Source organism: Seriola aureovittata, chromosome 8 (assembly GCF_021018895.1).
Source record: "Seriola aureovittata isolate HTS-2021-v1 ecotype China chromosome 8, ASM2101889v1, whole genome shotgun sequence".
Taxonomy (NCBI): domain Eukaryota; kingdom Metazoa; phylum Chordata; class Actinopteri; order Carangiformes; family Carangidae; genus Seriola; species Seriola aureovittata.
Window position 1 is genome coordinate 18,746,351 of NC_079371.1, and position 21,139 is coordinate 18,767,489.

At 39.7% G+C, this 21,139-nt stretch overlaps 2 protein-coding genes across 2 annotated transcripts in view; one reads left to right on the plus strand and one right to left on the minus strand.

Moving 5' to 3' along the window:
- The first annotated feature begins 1,979 nt into the window (after window positions 1-1,979).
- On the plus strand, window positions 1,980-20,492 carry ergic1 (endoplasmic reticulum-golgi intermediate compartment 1). Its single transcript, XM_056382298.1, has 10 exons — window positions 1,980-2,132; window positions 8,633-8,694; window positions 12,100-12,172; window positions 12,678-12,772; window positions 15,319-15,443; window positions 16,085-16,189; window positions 16,287-16,347; window positions 16,604-16,704; window positions 17,455-17,577; window positions 19,010-20,492. The coding sequence occupies exons 1-10, from the start codon at window positions 2,113-2,115 to the stop codon at window positions 19,115-19,117; spliced, it is 873 nt and encodes a 290-aa protein (XP_056238273.1). The 5' UTR covers window positions 1,980-2,112; the 3' UTR covers window positions 19,118-20,492.
- Window positions 18,927-21,139, minus strand: part of flt4 (fms related receptor tyrosine kinase 4) — a 51,065-nt gene continuing 48,852 nt past the window's right edge. Inside the window, exon 31 of the mRNA XM_056382296.1 lies at window positions 18,927-19,083. The gene's annotated coding sequence lies outside the window, so the exon portion shown is untranslated. The remainder of the gene's footprint in view (window positions 19,084-21,139) is intronic.

The window sequence follows — 21,139 nt, forward strand, 5'->3', positions numbered from 1 at the left end:
GTTGAACAGAGGCAGCTAGTAGGCTACAATGATGAAGCAACATTTTTCTCCATGGTCATGATAAGCAGAAAAAAAGGTATGAATCCAAAACTTTGATTTCAATTACACAAAAACTCCTGTTCTTTACATGATGACATTTATCGGTGCAGATGTCCTCCCAGAATAAGAATACAAATGTGTGAGTGTTTGCGTTGTGGACTGTAAATGACACAATATTGAAATTGAGGTCTGAAAATAGAGCCTGGATTGTTGCTTTGTTTCTGATTCCCATAATTATGGCCCACAACCAACTGTAGCTCTCATCCAGAAAGGGAAGTGAAACAGAGGATGAGAGGCATTTCCTGCGGTCTGGCCTCGCTGTCACTTGTTGTCATCCCTGCCTGTTTACTGTCATTGTTACTAGGGGCAACAGCTGAGCCATCAGTGGGAAAACACAGGGTCTGTCCTGTCCTCTAGTGTCTCAATGGCCGACACATTATATGACCCAAGAACATTTAATTTCATGCATATATGAGTGTGGGGAGACCAAAAAAACTTGAGTTGGAATGGGAAGAATCTCAAGTGCTGTTTCAGGGTTGTGACTATAATAGCCTACACTCCAATATACACAGATACCTATATATCTGATGTACTGTATGTAATACTCAAAATGTAAAAAAAAAAAATTCCTGCTGAAAAAATACATTCACTTTCCTTTCATTTATGTTGAGTCTGTTTAAGGCAGAGGCCATTTGTCTTGAAAATGAATTTGCCTATCAACTGATCTGATCTGATACATAAGTTTACAAGTTTACTTTCTTCTAGTTCTGACCTTTTTTTGTTGTTGCATGTAACAAGTAGCTTAATCCGTTTTGATTAATTATTTGCAGGCTTTTCTCACAATGTTCTAAGAGTTTTTTAATGTCAGCCAAAGAGTGTAGTTGATACATTTTGGGTCACCAAGGGCATTAGACGTCACCACAGGAATTTTTAATAAAAATGTCTTCAAGGCAAGTTTATCATAAAGGCCACATGGTTTATGCCCTGTTGTATGGGGCTGTCACAGAGTAACCAGATAAACATACAGTTACTCACTAACCAAAGTTGGAAAGTTTGGACTAATCAACTTCAGTATACGATATGGATGTATTCAGTGAAACTCCTCTTAAATAAAGTAATTTCCTGTATAACCTGTTCTCATTCTTCAAATGTAGGCTAATTGATGTGTTCATGCTACATCAAGTTCATCATAAACCGGTAGGCTATGTGTTATGTTGTTACATTAGTTATTGTAGAATATGTCATTTTATACTATTTTTAGGATGCCTTCTTAAGATCTAGCCAGAGAAAAAAGACAAACTAGGGTTAGCTGTTTTGGTTAACTGTAGCTTACTCACTTATTTTCTTCTGTACATAAATAAATAAATACATGTAAAAGTTTTTGATTAAAAACATAGCCTACACTGTACCCTTGTACACCCTAATTGTTCAGGGACTTCAGAGAAGTAACCTAGTTAAATCTGGCTCAGAGTATCTATTTTGTTTGTAGCATTCAATAAATGATTTAAAAACAGACTACAATGTAGTTGTAAGTAGATATAAGTGTTTATTAATGTATTTATCAAAACAAACCATAACTTCACCTGTGGGCTCCTATAAGTGCAGGCTGTTGTATAAATATATGATGAATGACAAAATCGGAAAACAAGCATTTAAATGCTAAATAGGGGGAATTAAAGCAAAGTGTTGCCATAACATGTTTTTGTGCATGGTTCTACATACAAACAAAAAAAGAAGATAAATTTATGCAAATACACAAGGTATAATTTAAAACTACTTGAATATAAACCTATAACTCGCTTCTATCATAATTTTTTTTTTTTAAATGGATGGAAACTGATCACTGTCTTCACATAAGTTACAAAAAGCCATAAAAACGACGAACTGTTCTCGGAGGAAATAGAATCATAGGGAACAGGAAGTAGCTCTCAGCCAATCGGCTTTTGCAAAGCGTCCTAAGCTGACGTCAGCCCGGTACCGATGAACAGCCGGTAGCGTTGAAGAGAACTGTAAGGCTGCCCGTCGTTTGTAGCTTTGTCCGCTAACCCCCTCCCTGTCAAACGTGCAAACATCATGCCTTTCGATGTTAGGAGGTGAGTACGGGGCTTCCGTTCATTGGGGTTTAGACGTGAAGGGACGGCGGGGGGGTTCTGCAGTCGGTGAGCTCTGGATGAATTAACTGGCTGGCAAAGCATCGCCTACTAATGAGCGAGTCTCAGTCGGAGCAATACCGTTTCACATTTGGCATGAATGGGCCACATTGTCGCAGGGGTGTAGAGTTGTTGTTGAGTCGGTGGAGTGATGCTCAGGTATGCTCACTGAGCTTTTGTCTGGGTTCCAGCCTGCGCATGTGCAGATTTCCTCATCCTTCCTAATATTTGCAAGAAGTTAAACTAATAACAGTAACCTCAGAGCATAGTAAGTTATTGTCAACACAGTGGTGTCATAGCTGCTTGCTATAATAAGCAAAAGTAACGGTCTGGTTTAGTGTTGTTTACGAATCAATAATCTTAATACACACAAATGTGTCAAAGCATTCAGAGTCATTCAAAACAGTAAGAAACAGACGGTGGGCAGTCAGAAATACACCTGAGCAGAGGTACTGCAGAGCCATTCACCTAATCTGTTGATACTCTATTAGCACAGAGCTAATAGTCACACCTACTGTACAGGGCTGTTGAAACTGTCAATAGAGCACACCTTAATCAAAATAAAGGACAGGATGTTTGCACAGTGGTCACTTCATACTATTGAGCTGTGACAGATACCGACTGGTGGTCTGTCATCAATTAAATACTAGTATTCATTTTGTCAAGGTAAAAAAAAACAAAAAACTAAAGTAATAGGGCAACAAGAAACAATTATTTTTACTGGTTAATCTGCCAGTTTTTTCCAGTTGTTATAATATGCAACAAAATTGTCAAAAAATCAAAAATGCGCATCACTACTTTCCCAGGAGCCAAGGTGAAGTCTACAATACCTTGTTTATTTCACCAAAAGTCTAAACCCCAAAGATATTCAGTTTTCAATAATATGACAAAGAAAACCAGCAAAGTCTCTTATTTGAGAGGCTCACACAAGAAAACGTTTTGTATTTTGTACTGTTTTTGTTCAAAAATGTAGGAGTACTTTAATATTCAAATTTTATTTTATTTTGAATTTCAAAGTTTTCATTTGGAAACACACTGGATTTATGTCCTCAGTAATAATTAGTGGTTGGTGAATTGAATGATATTATTTCTGATCACAATAGTGCAGAAACATCTAGTAATTGATTAGTTGATCGACATAAATATAAAAACTTCAGAGAAGAAGAAGAAGCCTTAGCTCATTCACGAGCTGCCTTTCTCTCAAACTAATAACAGTTGCTGTCATCCTTCCTACAGACCACAGCCGTGTCGCAATAAGCAAATGAATTTACCAAAATACAGCATCTGGCGTATATCTCTTGTTTCGACTGCTACAATAGATGATCTGTGTTGGAGGGTTGTCTGAGAGTGAATGTGTCATTGGGTTATGAACTGGTCATTTCCTGTTCAGATGCTTCAGTGATACCATGATCATGCAAAACTCATGTTGCAACAGCTGGAAATAGTTCGATTGACCAACCAACTGGTTGTTTCACTCAGTCAGAAACATCGGTGGGTTAGTCAACAGGATGAGAGTGTGTAACCATATAGATTACCGTAGGTTACGCCATACGTTTGGGTAGCATGTATTCCCAGAATGTTGTGCTGTATTAGATTAAATATAGTTTTTTAACAGTGGGTGTTTTATATTTTTCTTATATAAGCAAAACCCATGAAAAGACTAAAATCAACAATGTGTTAGTCCGTCTCTCATTACTTTCTGACTTTCCTATCCTATCAGTTGCACTTAGCCCCAAGTTCATTGCATCTTTCATAAGAGATTTTGTAAATCTTAAGAAACGGGTCACAAATCACAAAAGCAAGACGATACATGTATATCAGACTTTGGATATGTGTTTCAGTAGTTGTATGTAGGATAAATTCATATTCATCTGTCCATTATGTGTTTACGCTTACTTTAAAGGAGTTATTTGTAAGTTTAGCTATTGTTACATAGCCAACATTAGCATTAACTGCTATTTATTTTCAATCTTGCCAAGAGCTTCAGCCATTGTTGTATTTACACGACAAGGTTATAATGCGTACTCAGAGCAGCCCTATTTCTTCAGGGCAGACTGGGCGATACTCGGTATCGGAAAGTGACCAGACTGTCTGTCGGGCCGGGTATAGCTGGTTAGCATGATGACCTCAGTGATAGAAGCAAAACAACAGTCAACATTGGCATTTCTTTCCACTGCTGGAGACAGCTCTATGCGAGTAAAAGACTGAAGTTTGATGCTGAACTTGCAACGTCTCTAATGTTGGCTATGTAAAAATAGCAAACCTTACAAATAGTTCCTTTTAAATGATCTAATATTGTATTATTTTTTTTATTATTATATTTTTTTTTTTTTACTCTCAGTTAATTACTAATATAAAGAAAATTCCTTGTACCCTCACAAATCATTAATCATTTTAGCTATTTTTCAAGCAAAAATTCATGAGTGTTCTGGTCCGCTCAAAAATAGTTTTCTTTGCGCCCCCTCTTCAAATGCTCCAACTCTATAATTCTTTCTGTACACTATATTTGATTATTTTATAGTTTCATTCAGTTTCTCATGATGTAATCAAAAACGACCTGACTGGATTGGATGTCAGATTCATGTTCTGAGATGCTTTGTTTCTTGATTTACTACCAAAAATGGCAATAACACTGTGATTGGTTATAGCAGCATGTGCTGACTTGCTGTGTCACTTTTTGATGGTGTTTCTGCACAGCTTCTAACAATCAGCTTCTAATTATAAGAATTCCCTCTTTCAGAATGACTGAGCAGCAGCTCTTCTGATTGAATGAGTGAATGGCTCAGAGGCTTTTATCCCCACGTTTAATTGACCTTCAGAATTATGTCATTTATTGACATATGTAGGCATGGTTTGGGCCAACCTGATGAGGTAGTGTGTTTGCCCCTCTGGCGATTAGATCATGGTGACTTAGAGTTTCAGTACGGATGCTGACAGTGTTTTGTCAATGCATGTTATATCTCTTAATCTTGACAGTGATGGGTGACTTTGCAGTTTAATACTTGATGTACACTTTCACCAGATGACTGAAATAGAAATCTACTTACACAAGTAAGCATGCGTTACCTATGTAAGATGATCACATGTGAGAAGAGGAACTAAACAATCCATTAATGTGGAGGAATACATAAAAGGGGTGAAGCAGTGACTCACTGTGACTCATTTGCGAGATATGGTTCATTTAGTCAGGTTCTTTCCTTGAAAAGCAGCCCTGTGCTTTCACTTCATGGTGTCAACAGAGAGATACTGGTACACCATGTCCTCACTAATCACAAAACATCTGCGGCCCTTACAGAAGACCGAGCAGTGTGAAGTGACGGAGGGAGATGTGTTGACTGTAATTCAGGAAATTACAAACGTCAGTGTTAGACCGAGAGATGAACTCTTGAGTCATCATTAATATTCATGAATACAAAGTGTTCGCAGTGAAGGAAATTACGTGAAACTGAGTTCTCATCCAACCTAAAAATAAGTCTCCCTAAGTCTAACAAAGGTGTTGTGCACCTCTGACAAAATCTGCTATAAAATGTAATGTAACTATATAAAATAAAATACATTTTAAATTATGTATGACAATACTTTAAATAAATACAGTTAAGTAAATGTATTTCTTCAAAAAACAGAGATTGTCTTTATTGCCATAACACTTGTGTGTTTTGTATTTAAATGAATGCATTTTAAATGATATGTTATGATATATATTAAATGCTGCCTTACCAAATTAATTCACACATTTCAGTTAAATTAAACAAAAGCCATGTCATGTGATATAAAAAATATATTTTCAACTGGTGGAATATAAGGTATGCTATCAAATATATCAAATATTTTATTCAGAAATATTCAGATTTATTCCAGTAATATGTTTTTAATGCATACAACATAACAGATGTCAACATTGTAGCATTTCAATTTTGCATTCAGTATGAGAAGTGTCTTTATTATGACATTTCAGCTCCAACATAAATTAAACCTGCCATAATTCTGTTTGATTCAAATGACTGTATGTATTTATTCATCTGCCCAGCATTTTCAGTGTTAGAAGGGATTATAACTGTGCTCATGAACCAGGTCTCCAGGTGCAACACAGCGTTGGTGAGATAGTGGATGCACCTGCCTTTCTATTTTAATGTAGTACAACAGCTCAGTCAATCTCCGTCATATCAAGGCAGAATGATGAGTCCGTGTGATGGGTGGGTGGGGGGGGGGGGGGTTGTGTGTTTGCATGTGATTCCCTACTGTGACTAACAAGCAAAAAATATGGTTACATGGTTTTTGTGTTAGACTGCTGCAGCAGGAGGCCAACATATCACGTGACTTCAAATATTTAACTAAATATCATATCAATATCAAGATAGTGCTGGGATGCCATTTTATAAATTTTCTCCACCTTTCCATCCCTTAATTTAGAGTGTAACTCAGACCTTGTGTCCAGATATATCCGGCCTGTCTACTGTACATCAATCTGAGACTATTTACAGTTCGCATCAGTCGCATCAGATTCCATGTCAGGTCTCAAGTGACCACTTGAGTGAGATTTTGTTTCCTCACTCACATTTGATTTTAGCAGTGGGAGACCACGACAGCTAAAAAAAAAAGATAGTCACACACCAAGAGATGAGGATCTCTGTGAGTATTTATAACCTGGTCTCCAACTTGGCTGCAGTCAGTGGCGTCATGTGTTTGTGATGTAGCTTGAGCATTAAGAAGTATGTTTAAATGTGTAATAATCAGTGGCTTCTTACAACCTTCTTGCACAATTTACTTTCTATAGTTCTTTATATTATTGGCACTGCTTATATACGTCACATCTCACGTGGCAACTTTTCAACAAATACACTTCTTGTTTCTGTCTTGGCCACTTTGACCACAAATGCGGTTTGGAGTTTAAGAAAAGAAAGTTGACGAAGTTTCCAAAACAACACTGGTTGTTTATTTTCTCTTACCAGGAGAACCCACACGGGGGAGGGTGTAATCCTTGATCTGAGCTCAGAGAGATAGAAATCAGGAATCAAGTGTTTCAAGGTTTTCACATGACAGCATTGTACATCACTGTGCCCCACCTGTTTGGTTGTTTCATGGGGTCAGCACTGTGGCAGGGTGGAGAGGATGTGAGGGAAGGAGATTCTGCCTCTCTGCACATGAAGCTTAACATTCAGGAAGTGTGTTAGTGTAGAAGTTATTCTGATCCTGCATACAGACGACCCCTCCCTGAGTTCCCCTCCAAGCCTCCTCTCTATGCTGTCTGCCCTGTATATCCAGCCAGGCTGGCTATTAGCGCACAGTGATCTAATACTGATGGGACATCGGTGCAGGAAGTTATAGATGGATGCGGATCAGAGGGAGAGAGGAAGAGATGAAAGGAAGTTGGGCGAGGCCGTGTGCGCTAGATGAAAACACAGGAGCGAGAACAGGAACTGTGGCGAAACAAGAGAAGCAGCAGGGTCGGAGCTCGACAGGAAGCCCTCCCTCCCACTTCCTCCAGCCCCCCACCCCCCACTGCCCTGCATTGCATCAGCTGTGATTACTTCTCTGGCAGCTAACGGTGGAAGAAATTTGAAGAGATGTGAGTGTTTTGGAAGGAGATGAGGAAGGAGCGAGAGAGAGAAAGAGAGTGTGTGTGTGACGAGAGATGAGAAGTGAGGGTGGGTGGGGTTTACATCAGTCAGCAATGGAGTTTGGGGTCGAAAATGTTTCACTGCCCAAAAAGGACATGCGCAAGAACTCATGAACCTAAATAGTTTTGGTGTTGAGTAGTTTTTCCCCCTTCTCAGCTCCCCAAATAGGCAACAACAGTATTTCACAAGAGTGCTGTGGTTGTGTCAGGTGGTAATGATCCTCCTGCGCTTCTGATTCACTGATGTACACACAATCCTTTTTTTTTTTTTTAATACCTACGTTGATATGAAAATGTTAAGTTGAAGATTTAAATGAGAATAAATCTACAGCCTGATGTTGTCAGACTGAATCCTTCACTGCTGGTGTTGTTGCACTTACTGCCAAGAAGATCAAACCATATGACTTGATCATCGTAAATTACATCGTTACTACAGTTGTGTTTGTATTCCTCTATGTCTGTTTTCATTGGTTTGTCTGTGTTTTGTGTTTATGTTGGCTTTGTGTTTTGCTGTGTACATGCAGAGTGTGAGAGACCTTTTGTTGGGGTCAGGACAGAATTACAGAGCACACATTCACAGGAAGAGGTGTAACCCTGTAGTTTGTGTGTGTGTGTGTGTGTGTGTTGCGGCTGGCTGTCTGGACCTGTTATGTGTAATGGCAGTGGTCCACAGCTAACATTCCACCACTCTTCTGTAATATCGCACAGCCTGATGGGTACAGAATGTGCTTCTTTTCTCAGCACGTAGTGTTTACATTTGCAATTTTTTTTCTCACTCCTCCTTTCCCTTTTTTTTTTGTTTCCTTCTCTTCCTTTCTCTCCTCAGATTCGATATCTACAGGAAAGTGCCAAAAGATCTCACCCAGCCCACATACACAGGAGCATTCAGTGAGTAGTTCTTCACCCTCAATGGGCCAAAAATATGAGGCTCTTTTTTTGGTTGTTTTTTATTTTTATATGATGATTCATCAAGTTTTAGTTGCCCATTTTTCCACGTATGTATTTGGAATCCCTGAGTGTTAAATATGCAAAATGTTTGGTACAGATTTGGTTCAATAAAGTTCTATTTCCACTTGTGTCACTAACTTAAAATCTGCTTATTTGCTTTCTTGTTGAAAGTTAGCTGAAAAGATTGAAGCCACTCTCATGTACATAAAAAATGAAACACCACCACCAGTAGATGGTTAGCTTAGCTTAAAGAAAAAAAGGAAACAACTAGCCTGAGTCTGTCCAAAGGTTACAAAGTGTAAAACATCACACAAACAAGATTTGATGTGTTAGTGAGCTTTATAGCTGCTAGAGGTCTAGCTGTTTCCAATCTTTGTGCTAAGCTAAGCTAACTGGCTACTGGCTCTAGCTTCATAATAAAACCACAGTTTTTCATTTTTATTCAGTGTTTTGGTATCCACCTTCTCATCCAGCCGTGACCAAGAAAGAAGACAAGTGTGTACAAATGATGTCAAACTATTCCTTTGACTGTTTCTGTTCACGCTATTCATTTTTTCAGCAATATCATTAGCTAACTTAGCCTTAAATTGCAGTACTTGCAGCATTTTGTTTCAATTTGTATGTTTCAATATTGTGAATGTTTTGTGTATTTTCTTTTCAGTGAAACGAAAACAAAAGTAACAGAGACAGACTTTCATCAAAATAATACCTTTTTGGATGATTTATTTCAACTGATAGTCATGTTTTATGTCACATTTTGCTATTCCTACCATCTACAAAACCCTGTGGCTCTTAGATAGCAATAACAAATGACTTTGCCATTCTAGTAGTGCTTAGCTAGTGGTAGTATTTAGCATACCTGTAGAGTTTAACGTGCACACTTTTCATTAGAATGTAAACAGAGAGAGAGAGAGAGAGAGAGAGAGAGAGAGAGAGAGAGAGAGAGAGAGAGAGAGAGAGAGAGAGAGAGAGAGAGAGAGAGAGAGAGAGAGAGAGAGAGAGAGAGAGAGAGAGAGAGAGAGAGAGAGAAGAGAGAGAGAGAGAGAGAGAGAGAGAGAGAGAGAGAGAGAGAGAGAGAGAGAGAGAGAGAGAGAGAGAGAGAGAGAGAGAGAGAGAGATATACCAGTCACTACTAAGTGGGTGGATGTATTGAGGAACAGTTTAGGAAAAGGGAGGAGATGACACTTGTAAATCAAGTCCCTGTCTCAGCGCAGAGGTGTATCCCAACAGAGTCAGTCAATGGGCAGTACCTGTTTTGCTACAACTAGTATGGTAAGAATGTTAATGAGCGTGCTCTTTCATTGCCACAGGCACCTGAGAAGTCATCACTGTGAATCTGAATGGTTTTCCTGTCAGATCATGTGTTTCGCGCTTGTCACCGACAAGTCATTGTGTAATCAGGGATAGTATTGATTATTCACTCTTAAGCAGCATACAAAAGACCTGATGACACATTTTTGGCTCCTCAGTCATCTTCTAGTTTGGTTATTCATTGAGCAGCGCAGGGTAGAACTGAATGTCAGCTCCAACCTGATGACAGAGTGGATAAACAACGCTGTTAGTGAATGGTGAACAGTTTTACACAGTTTATAAACACCTTCCTGGATGACAGGGAAGAGAATGAATTTGCTAAAGATATACACACGAGTTTCCACCCATGAGGAAATGGATGGAAGTTCTTCCTGTATGGAGTTGACTCCCTTCCTGTCTCCGTCCTCTGTCTAGGGGTGAGGGCATTTGGTTGATTCAGATATTAGACAACTGTTAGTGCTTCACCCACGGCCGCTCAACTTACAGTTTGGTTTGTGTGGTTCAGAGGCAACCAGAAACAGACTCCCTCTTTTCACAAAAGGCCAAATATTTGACCCCAAGTGCTTTTGTTATTCTGTTTTAGGGCCACATTCCTTTGGCTTCAATTTTTACGGTATTTACTTTGAACAATAGCTCTGTTTTTGCAACAGTGGTTTTTCTGGAGCCCTTCTCACTTTGGACATAATATATCAATCTGTTGTTTGACTGATTTGTAATAATTCTATTATTTGTTTGTCCTGCCTGTGCGGTGTGGGAGAAAATGAGCTTCGGGTAGAACACAAAAATAAATAGAACATCTGATTACGGAAGTGTAGGGCTAATTTTGGGTGTCATGGACTGATTCATGGTGTTATCGAATCCGATCCTTAGTGTCACAGCTCTGAAAGAAAAGCTTCCTGTCTGTGAGAATGAAGCAACTTTTGAGTCTATTTCATCTTAAGTGCGAGCACTAGGATGGATGAGCTAAGGTTTGAAAAAAAAAAAAAAGAAAAAGAAAACACTCATGTGAAGTCTTTCTAAATCATTTGCCTTGTCAGTATTTCCATTGCAGAGCTGTTGAAGTTTAAATCAGCAGCAGTCCATTACACTCATCTTTAGTAATCCCCTTCCAGTATTGCATCCTTTGAGGCTCAGGAAGAAATATTGTACACGTCTTTTGATGAACCTGAATAAGTGACCTATGTGTCATAGCGATGCTTCCTATTGTTTGTTGGTTAAACATTACCTTATGTAAAGCCTCTGCCAACCACAGGTTTGGCTGTGACGCTCTGCCGACCACAAGGTCATGTGATTGTGATCCTGGGAGACGGTTGTCACGTAAACACGCCTCACCTGCTGAGTGAGAGCTTGTCTGACTGAGGCTCTTGTCATACCAGATAGACCACAGTTGCGCAGACACAGATCAGCTCCTTCCATATTTATCTTAGTAAACACATGACGTTTTTATATGACCCTTCGACTGATTAGTTTGACACATGAAATGAAACAGACAGCCTGGCTGCTTCTCCTTTTAAGCTCAGACTTTATTTTGGCTCAGATTGAACAAAAATACTTAATATTTAAGGTTAATATTCCTAATCTGGTCCCTGTCTTGCTGTTCATTAAAACCTTCACTGTAAAGCTTCTTTGTTGGAGCCATTTTTGGTCTGGGTGATTGTGTGAAGTTTGTTTAAGGAAACCCAAAAAGAACCGTTTGTAGGACTTGTGCAGCATGAGCTCACCCCTCTGAAAGCAGATATGCTGTAATGGCTGCCTGTTGTGCTGGTATTTAATGTGTAATTAGTGTAGGAGGGTCTTTTAAAAACCTGCGTAATGGCAGGCTTAACGTAGCCAGTAAAACAGCTATTTCGGGACAATTTTTACGGCTGCTGTGATTTCATTAATGTCAATAGCTTAGGTCAGCCATTCTCAAAGGTTGGAAGAGCCCTCACTCATTTTGTTTACATCATTCCTTGAAGTGCCGTACATAAAACTCAGCAGTGACTTAAGTTTAAACAAGGTGTTCATTCTAACTTTCTTCCTCTTTGCCCACAGTTTCCATTCTCTGCTGTGTCTTCATACTTTTCCTGTTCCTATCTGAGCTGACGGGATTCATAGCCACTGAAATGTAGGTATCAACACCAGTCGATGCACCTTTAACAGCCGTGTTATCTTGTAATATCCTGTAGCTGAAACAATCGAATCGTAAGAAAGTCCCCTTTGTTGCCACACGGGCACAGGACCTGCCATCTGAAATATACAAGACAGGAACTTAATCATGAATGTCGTTGCCCTCATTATGATGTATCCTGCTCGGCCCGTGTTGTAACCAATGAGTGGAGTCAATTGTCTCACAGGAAATTGGCTTTGTGCATGCGTCAGCCTCTTGGCAATGTGTAATAAGTGATGACTTGGGGAGGGTGTGACAGAAAGGAAATACACTGACACAGATACACAAATGCTCTTTTACTTGCAATTTGGCAGAAGATGAATCCTCGACTGTTAAAGTAGTGCGCAAATGACATGTTGTCAGAGGAGAAAATGGTCTTTTTCTTAGTATAAATGACTTTTTTCCCCCTCTCATTAAAGGTTTCAGCTTATCTAACTGTTTTTCTCTTTTCTGCCTATTACAGAGTAAATGAACTGTATGTGGATGATCCTGATAAAGACAGTGGTGGGAAGATAGATGTGAGTTTAAACATCAGTTTGCCAAACTTACACTGTGATTGTGAGTATATACATATATATATATATATATACATATATATAACCCTCAGTTTCTCTTCATTACACTTCCTGTTTGTGTGTTATGTTTTTCACACTGTTTATGGCCTCTTTTTTACAGTTTGTTTTTCCCTTTATCAGACTGTGTCATACTTGCTCTGCCCTATCATTTAACACGGCATATTGGCAAAAGATAAATGATTCCCTAGATAAAGAATAGACTCAAAGCTACACAATGGTTTGTTTACCCTGCGGTGTTGATGCATGCTGCTAGATAACACTAGACTTTACGCCAGACCTCAGATCTTTGTCGCCTCTGTTTGATCTCATGCTGCCACACAGCCGTGATCTGAGTTTGACATGAAGTTGCCTCGGTTGGCTCGTCTACTGTACTTTGGATGTCAGAGAAGTGGGCAGGGCAGTTGAAGCGTGCCAGGACGCAGAGCAGTCACTGGTTATTTGCTCCTCATGACTCTCCTCAGAAACTATGCCCAATGACAAATCACACACACGCGCGCGCACACACACACACACACACACACACACACACACACACACACACACACACACACACACACCACATCCATGTACACACACACACACACACACACACACACACACACTGGTGCTACTCCGGCAGCACAGAAAACACACACATCCATTCAGTTCAAGCGATATCCAAAAATGGCAAAGCCAATAAATGCTTGTGTGAAAAATGAAGTCCAGATTTCAGCGAGAGAGGCTTTGGCATGCAGACACACAGCTGTTGGCCATGTGTTTAGACAAGCTCGCTCATGGCATGCCTAAACAAAGGCCGTCCCCTGCCGTTTCCAATTAAAGCTCTTGATGATTGTATGTATGGTGGTTTTGTTTATTTGCAGAATTTAAACTTTTTTTTTTTTTTTTTGTCAGAAATGTAGGGCGCTCTTAAATACCAGTTCAAACACGTTGGTGTAACCACAGTGCAGCTGCATGTAATGAGCAGAAATGTTCCTCAGGCCTTGCCCCTGCAAGTTAATATTGTCAGTTTATTTTCCAGGCCTCCAAACAGGTTGTCATCCATTACAAATTTACTTGCAGAGAGAAATCATTCTCATCATGGAAAAGCTGGCATTTCCATCTCTTTTTACTATTTATCTGCTCTGCCGCTCCAGAGTTAAACACTGTCTCCCTCCACTGACCTTTACGGGTTGCCAGGTCTTGATTTGTGACTTCATGGAAAAGCAGAACCGCGTGTAATATCCTTATAATAACCCCCCCCCACACACACACACACACACACACACACCAGCCCACCCACTTTACATGAACACACTTCCAGTCCTAAATGTCTTAAAAAGGAGAAACAACCAGCTCTCACACGGGCGGACTTCACTCACATTTGTGCACTGTATTTTGAGATGTAGATAGACGTGGGGCAGAAGTGGGCAGAGGGGGGGAGGGGTCAAATTTGTCTTGAATGTCAAAGGTCAGACGGACGGCGTGTGGAGGTTTTAGCACAGATCCAACAGACATCCCTCTCTGCACTGCTGGCCAACACAGAGCACAGGCAGCCTCTGAAAATAGGCCACTGCCAGTGTGCCAATGCACGTCGGCTTGCAGGGGAGGGGGTGGGGGGTGGTGTGGAAGTCTAGATGGAAAAACACAGACAGGGAGAGGGCAACAGGCAGGAGAGGTGGTCTGTTTGGACTTTGTGTGTTTACTTTGCGGGCCACACTGTTGTGATATTTAAAATCTCTCTCTTTATTCTTCTCTTTCTCTTCTAATGGAAAGTACCAGTTTGCTTGTTGAATGTAAAAAAAAAAATCTGCAGCTAATGATTATTCTCATCATCTGTAAATCTATTATTAATGTCTTTGATTAACCAATGAATAGTTTAATCAATAAAGAGTCCAGTCACAAGATGGTGATGTCTTCACACAACTTGTTTTGTCTGTAATGATGCACTTGGATAAATTTAGGATTCATTCATTTTTTATTTTTTACTCTGTTGAACTCAAAGACCAAAATAAAGATCAAAATTGAGGAAAGCAGCAAATGTTTTTCATAGAGCTGAAACAATACATTGACTGGTCAAACAACAACAACAAAATGATTTTCAGCAAATTTGATAATTGATATTTAATAATTTGTTAAAAAAAATTCAAGTGTCCTCTGGTTTCTGCCTCTCAAATGTGAGAACTTTCTACGTTTCTGTGTGTTATATTGTGCTAAATTGAGTGTCTGGATTTTGTGTGTTAATCAGATAAAACAAGAATTCTGAGGACGTCACGTTGGGCTCTGGGGAACTGTCATCGAAACTTTTTCAGTGTTTTCTGGCATTATTTTTACACTAAACCAATCACTACAACCGATGAATTAGTTTAGAATAAAGGATAGATAAATCAGTAAAAAAAAGTTTCAGTTGCAGTTCTAGTTTCTGTGTTTTCTTAGCACTTGAAAAGTAAAAGTTTGAAACCGGCAGAGGAAACTGTTTAATATTTTGGTTCATATTCTCTCTTGTTCATTATATATTTAAATTTTCTCCCGTATCTCTTTGTTTTTCTTCAGTGGTAGGTTTGGACATCCAGGATGAGATGGGCCGCCATGAGGTCGGTCACATTGACAACTCCATGAAGATTCCTCTCAACCAGGGTGACGGTTGTCGCTTTGAGGGAGAATTCACCATCAACAAAGTAAGGCGTTATCTCATAGTGGAGCGGAGAAGAAGAATGACCCCCACACACTCGAGGGATTACTTGTTTTATGTGCCTGATCCCCCTCAGAAAATGGCAAAAGTCAGTCTTTTCTGTCCAGTAATTACATTATGGTGGATCAGATAAGAGTTTTTGTGGGACCTAAGCTCTTGGACTATATGCCGTATATTTGTCTTGCACTTGAGTTAAACATAGTGGCTGATCCCCTGTCTGAGACAAATGAGCCCGACCTGCTTCCTCCTCCAGTCTAAATTGAGTTATGCTAAATGGAAGAGCTTGGGGATTCAGTTACACCTGACAGCATACTACAGTCTGGGCCCCGTGAAGCTCTGTTTGTCCCACTACCACTTTGTGCGTCAGTCTTTCCATTGCATTTAAAATGATTAACCCAGCAGTTGTACATTTAACACTCTTGCTCATGGAATAAATGGAAATATGTGGAACGTGTTAAAGTGGGAAGATCTTTCTTCCGGAGGCGCGGACCTTTTAGTTTCCAACCGAGAGAGTGCGTTCAGTCAGATTCCGTCATTAGTTAACTAAATGTGTTGCAGGTGCTTGTGCTGTTATTGGCTTACAAACTTTGCTGTGTGTATGTGTTTATGTGTGTTGCCTGCCTTCAGGTACCAGGAAACTTCCACGTTTCGACACACAGCGCTACTGCACAGCCCCAGAGCCCTGACATGACACACACCATCCACAAACTGGCCTTTGGGGAAAAGCTTCAGGTAGGAACACACACACAAAACACAGCCTAGAAAACTTGACAAGATCTGCAGCATGAAGGCACAACACAGATCTCTTTTTTCCCCTTTTGTCACACAGGTACAAAAAGTACAAGGAGCCTTCAATGCGTTGGGAGGGGCCGACAAGCTCTCATCTAATCGTACGTATCCACACTGCACATGTACTCATCATAACCACTATGTGACTTTTATGTAAGGCCACTCGCGTGATGCAATGAAATGAGACACCTAGTGGACGGCAATTAAATCCAAACACAGTGGAAACTTGATTCAAACAGCTGACACTGCAGCTCAAACAGAAAGTCTCCAGTCGTCTGCGTCATGATCAAAACTGTATCCATTTTTGGACCCCGGAAACAACATTTTGTCATTGAAATTACTTTGTTGCTCTTGCAGCTCTGGCCTCTCATGACTACATACTGAAGATTGTTCCAACAGTGTATGAAGACCTGTCAGGCAGACAGAGGTTCTCCTACCAGTACACGGTAGCCAACAAGGTGCTGTATCCTCGCTATTACCTCTCTTTTCCTTTCCACCCTTCTCATTAAATCACACCGCTATGTCATGTTGTTTTTGCACTCGTCATGGAAGCAGAGCGACCATCCCAACATATGGTCCGAGCATGTATCTCCGTGTTAACTTGTGCACTCACCCGGAAGTGAAAGCTCACCCCTAGTGACTGGAAAAGCTCCCTAGATGTCAACAAACCATAAACACACTTCCTAGAACTGTGTTGACTGACAGCTGGGTTTTGGAGTTTGAAGTAATAACAGTGCAGGTCAGCTGTGAAGCGGGGAGGATGAGGGCCTGAGCAAAATATTCCAAAATCTCATTGCAGGAGCATAAATAAAGGTCCAGCTGAGGCACACATCTGTGCTTGGACTTCAACAGTCTTTTTTCCATGATAAATTTATTATTCTTATCAAATTTCATCACATCACGTAACAATAACTCAGCTCATTGTAGCCGCCTCCTGCTTACTTCATCTGAGTTTATTCAGCCAATGTTCTTTTTTTTTCATTCTTTCATTTTAAGATTTTTGAATGACTTCATTCAAAACCAGTTCAGTAATGACTCGTAAACATCACTACAGATGAGAATGAAATTACAGTTTGCTCTAAATTGTTTTCGAAACATAATGGGATTGACCGACTCAGTGTTGATTAAATCGATCTCACATGTCGCAGAGTCCAAAACACTTTTTGTAACACGCTCTCTTTTTTTTTTTTTTTTTCCTTCCCACACAGGAATACGTTGCTTACAGCCACACGGGCAGGATCATCCCGGCCATCTGGTTCAGATACGACCTCAGTCCAATCACGGTCAAGTACACAGAGAGGAGACAGCCCTTCTACCGCTTCATCACAACAGTGAGTGGATTCATCTCTGGGATTTGCCAGAAACCAAAATCTGTGGCAAAATGTCTCACATTAATGTTGATTTATTTAAATTCAAGGCCTTTCAAGGTCTTATAAACAGTGAAAGTGATGATTTTAAAACACTACCTCAAAGCGGTTCTAATGTATTTTTAACAACGCCAGTAGCTTGGTCAGTTGGTCGTAATTTGACAGAAATTCATGATGCCCAGAGGATGAATCCTATTTTTCCTCTTGTGACACCATCAGGTTAGAAACTTAGTCTAATACTTTGTGACCAACAAAACAAATCTTAACATTAATCTAAGATGGTACACATGTTTAACATTATACCTGCTAAAAATCAACATTTTAGTTCCCCTCAGCTCACAGAGGCTTTTATCTTCTTTCAGATCATTGTTTCACTCTTTGATTTTGATTGACCCATAGTGCTCTCATCAGTGCTGTTTTCATCAGCAGGCAAAAGTTTACCTCAAGACATCTCTGATAAACCCACTGTACGCTACCTGCCCATCATCATACAGAAGACAGTTAGTGATTAGCTCGTGAACATAGCAAACATTTAGCAGCTAATGAGCTAAATATTTACCTCAGGAGTTGATAGAAACAAAAAACTGAGCCAAAAGGAGAGGGGATATTTTCTTGTATTCATCGGGTGGCCAGAAATACAACTTCAGGTCAATGCTAATGTTGCTCTGTGTCTGCTGGATGTGTAAAAAGGCTGTTAGCTAACATGTTAGCCATAACAGCTTTATAATTCCAGCTTTTTGTGTTGTTCCAACATCAGTAAAACAATGTAATGTTATATTATTAAATTGATCAGTTGTTACACAGTATGTCTCACAGACCTAAAGTGGGAATACTTCTGTAGTTTTTCACTTTTCACATTTACTTGTATGGTTTTAGGGTTCTTTTTTTTTTTAGTGGTCATATAAGAGGTCTTATATTTTCTATATTTTCTTTGTTTCTTTATATTTTGTCTTGTACAAAAAAAATCCCTTTACCTCCTAAATTCCTTTTATCTGACTCCATCCCCCACCTGACCCGGTCAGTCTAGAAATTTTTTGCTGTACCACCTCATCAGGAAAGTTCCCTGCTGACTGATAATGCAGTCAGAGGTATATTGGCTGCTGGCTGTTGAGATACACTGTTATTTGTCCTTTGTGTTGTTTAGGTTTATCATGACTTAAGGCATGGGTAGGAGATGACTGTGCGTATAGTGTGATTATGAGTCACGGCCTAAGATTGTGAGTCAAGCAGCAGCAGAGCTCTTTGCTGGACTCCAGTACATACCGAGTTGTCCGTGTAATGTATTGTTATGATTAAATGTGATTAAAGCCAGCTGATATTGAGCCATTTATAACCAGAGAAGAAAACTTAACAGCTTTGAAACACTGAGACTGACGGGACGACTTGTTTTCTGTAGATCTGTGCCATTGTTGGAGGGACGTTCACAGTCGCAGGCATCATCGACTCCTGTATATTCACCGCTTCAGAGGCCTGGAAGAAGATCCAGATAGGAAAGATGTCATGAGGATCGCTCCTCACCTTACCCAACACATTTTATTTATAAGTGCAAAGTTGCTAGCCTGTTAGCTAAATCCAGTTCTGCTCGAACCAACTTCCTTGTGGAGATTGTATCACCGTGACCAATGAAGTGGCTCCGGCACTCGATCTAACTACCAGGCTACACGCCACTACTGCACCTCAGTTACTGGGGCTCCTCTCAGGCTCCCATCTGCTCTGCTGACGTGTGGACGCTGACTATCACATGTCTGCTTCCTGCATCTTCAGTGTCAGGAGAGGAGAGGAGGGGGAAGCTTTTTTGTTACTGTGGAGATGAAATCTAAAGTACTGTGTGTCAGGGTTCAACCAGTATGGGTGTTTTGAAGGCTTCAGCTGATATTTTTAGAATGAAGTAAAAAAAAAAAAAAAAAAATAGCTGAGATTTGTGCTGATATTCACATATTTTAAATATGATCAAGCAGCACATGACACAAATCTGTGCACTACACGTGTTCAATCATAGGGAAATTTTCAGATCATGGCTGAATGATTTACAGATTTAAAAAAGTGGGTGAAATCAAAATGTATTATTTACTATTTTCTATTTTCAGCCCAATCTATTTGTCAACCTGAATATCACTGTTTATTTCCCAGTACTGAAAAAGGGACTGATTATTTGAAGGAAGTGTTGTTCTTTTCTATAAACCTGTACCACAAAAATACATTTTCTATCACGTAACGTGAGTTTTTTTTCTTCCAATCTGACATTTAATCTCCAGTATTCAAACTGTGTGCCTTTGGGTTTGCTGTTCCACCATACAGGATTACATCAGCTCTTCATTATTTCATTGTTTCAGTGGCTGCCACTAAAACCAGTATTTTCACAGGTTCTTTCATGCATGTTACAGATACAGTATCTTAGATTAGGGGTTTCTTTTAATACAGCGATCATTGTGTACCTTTCATTTCATTTACACCAAATATTTCCTCAACGCTGTTAAAGGTCCTAGATTTGACTGTTTCCATTCCATTTCAGTGATTGCAAAAAAAATATAGTGAATGTCTTGTTTTTGCTAAGAAATAAATTGATTTTTTTTTTTTTTTTTACATGGTACCTGAATTTGTTTACTGATTGTTAATCCATGAAGTTATTGTTATATAAATTGTGAAGAAGGTTTGGTTTTGTAAGGAGAGAACATGTAGGCCAAGATGTTTTTCCTCTTTGGTCATTATTTTTCTTTTTATACTATTGTTACTGCAGCGTCTCTGATCAAGGACGGTGATAATCACAAGCCCTGGTATAACTGGTCTTTCTACTGTAAAGGTCATCCATTTCCTGTTGTGTCTCAAATTACTCTGTAATGCTATGTGTTCCTCAAGTAAAGGTACCATAGTGACACTAACTGTTGTACACTTTATTTCTTTATATTGCTATAAACTGGCTGCCATTTTACAAACTTTTATTTTGGCTTCAACCACTCATTTAAATCTGTTTTGACAGTTTCAAAGGGCTTTGAACCATTTTTCCCGACAGCTTACTAACTTTATCCATGTGCCCTTATCACCAGTTACTCATTGAAATGTAGAATGGAACACTAGCACATCTGATCTCATAACATAAACTAAGCTGTAGTGGCTCTAATTATGTTTGTATCAAGTGGACTTTGCACTCAAGATGCTGCTCATTTCCCCCAGCTGGCAGCCACAGTCAACATCATGCAGGTTGTCATTTGTGATGTGAGCATGTAAGAGGGTATTAAGCTGTCTACGCTGTCATCTTGCTTACGTCCAGCTCTGATAAGAGGTGCTTAGTGTGACTCACTCCTTTATTCGCCTACACCTCTCTGTTTACCTCTGTCATTTATTCCTTGTTCATGGTGTTGTGTATCTGAGCATCTCTACAGCCACTGAATGACACAGATACTATGAATATCTGCTCGTTGCGTTGATTGGTCCACTACATGGATCATCACTGAGATTGTGGTACTCGGTCGATGTGGACCTGTAATTTACCGCAGCATGACAAATTCAAATTTGCACTTCAGACCTG

Bases quoted from the DNA above. Each gene is read 5' to 3' on its own strand.
- ergic1 (XM_056382298.1), top strand. From the start codon at position 2,113: ATGCCTTTCGATGTTAGGAG. The intron at 16,705-17,454 runs GTGCTGTATCCT...CTTCCCACACAG, and splicing joins AGTACACGGTAGCCAACAAG to GAATACGTTGCTTACAGCCA. The intron at 17,578-19,009 runs GTGAGTGGATTC...TGTTTTCTGTAG, and splicing joins TCTACCGCTTCATCACAACA to ATCTGTGCCATTGTTGGAGG.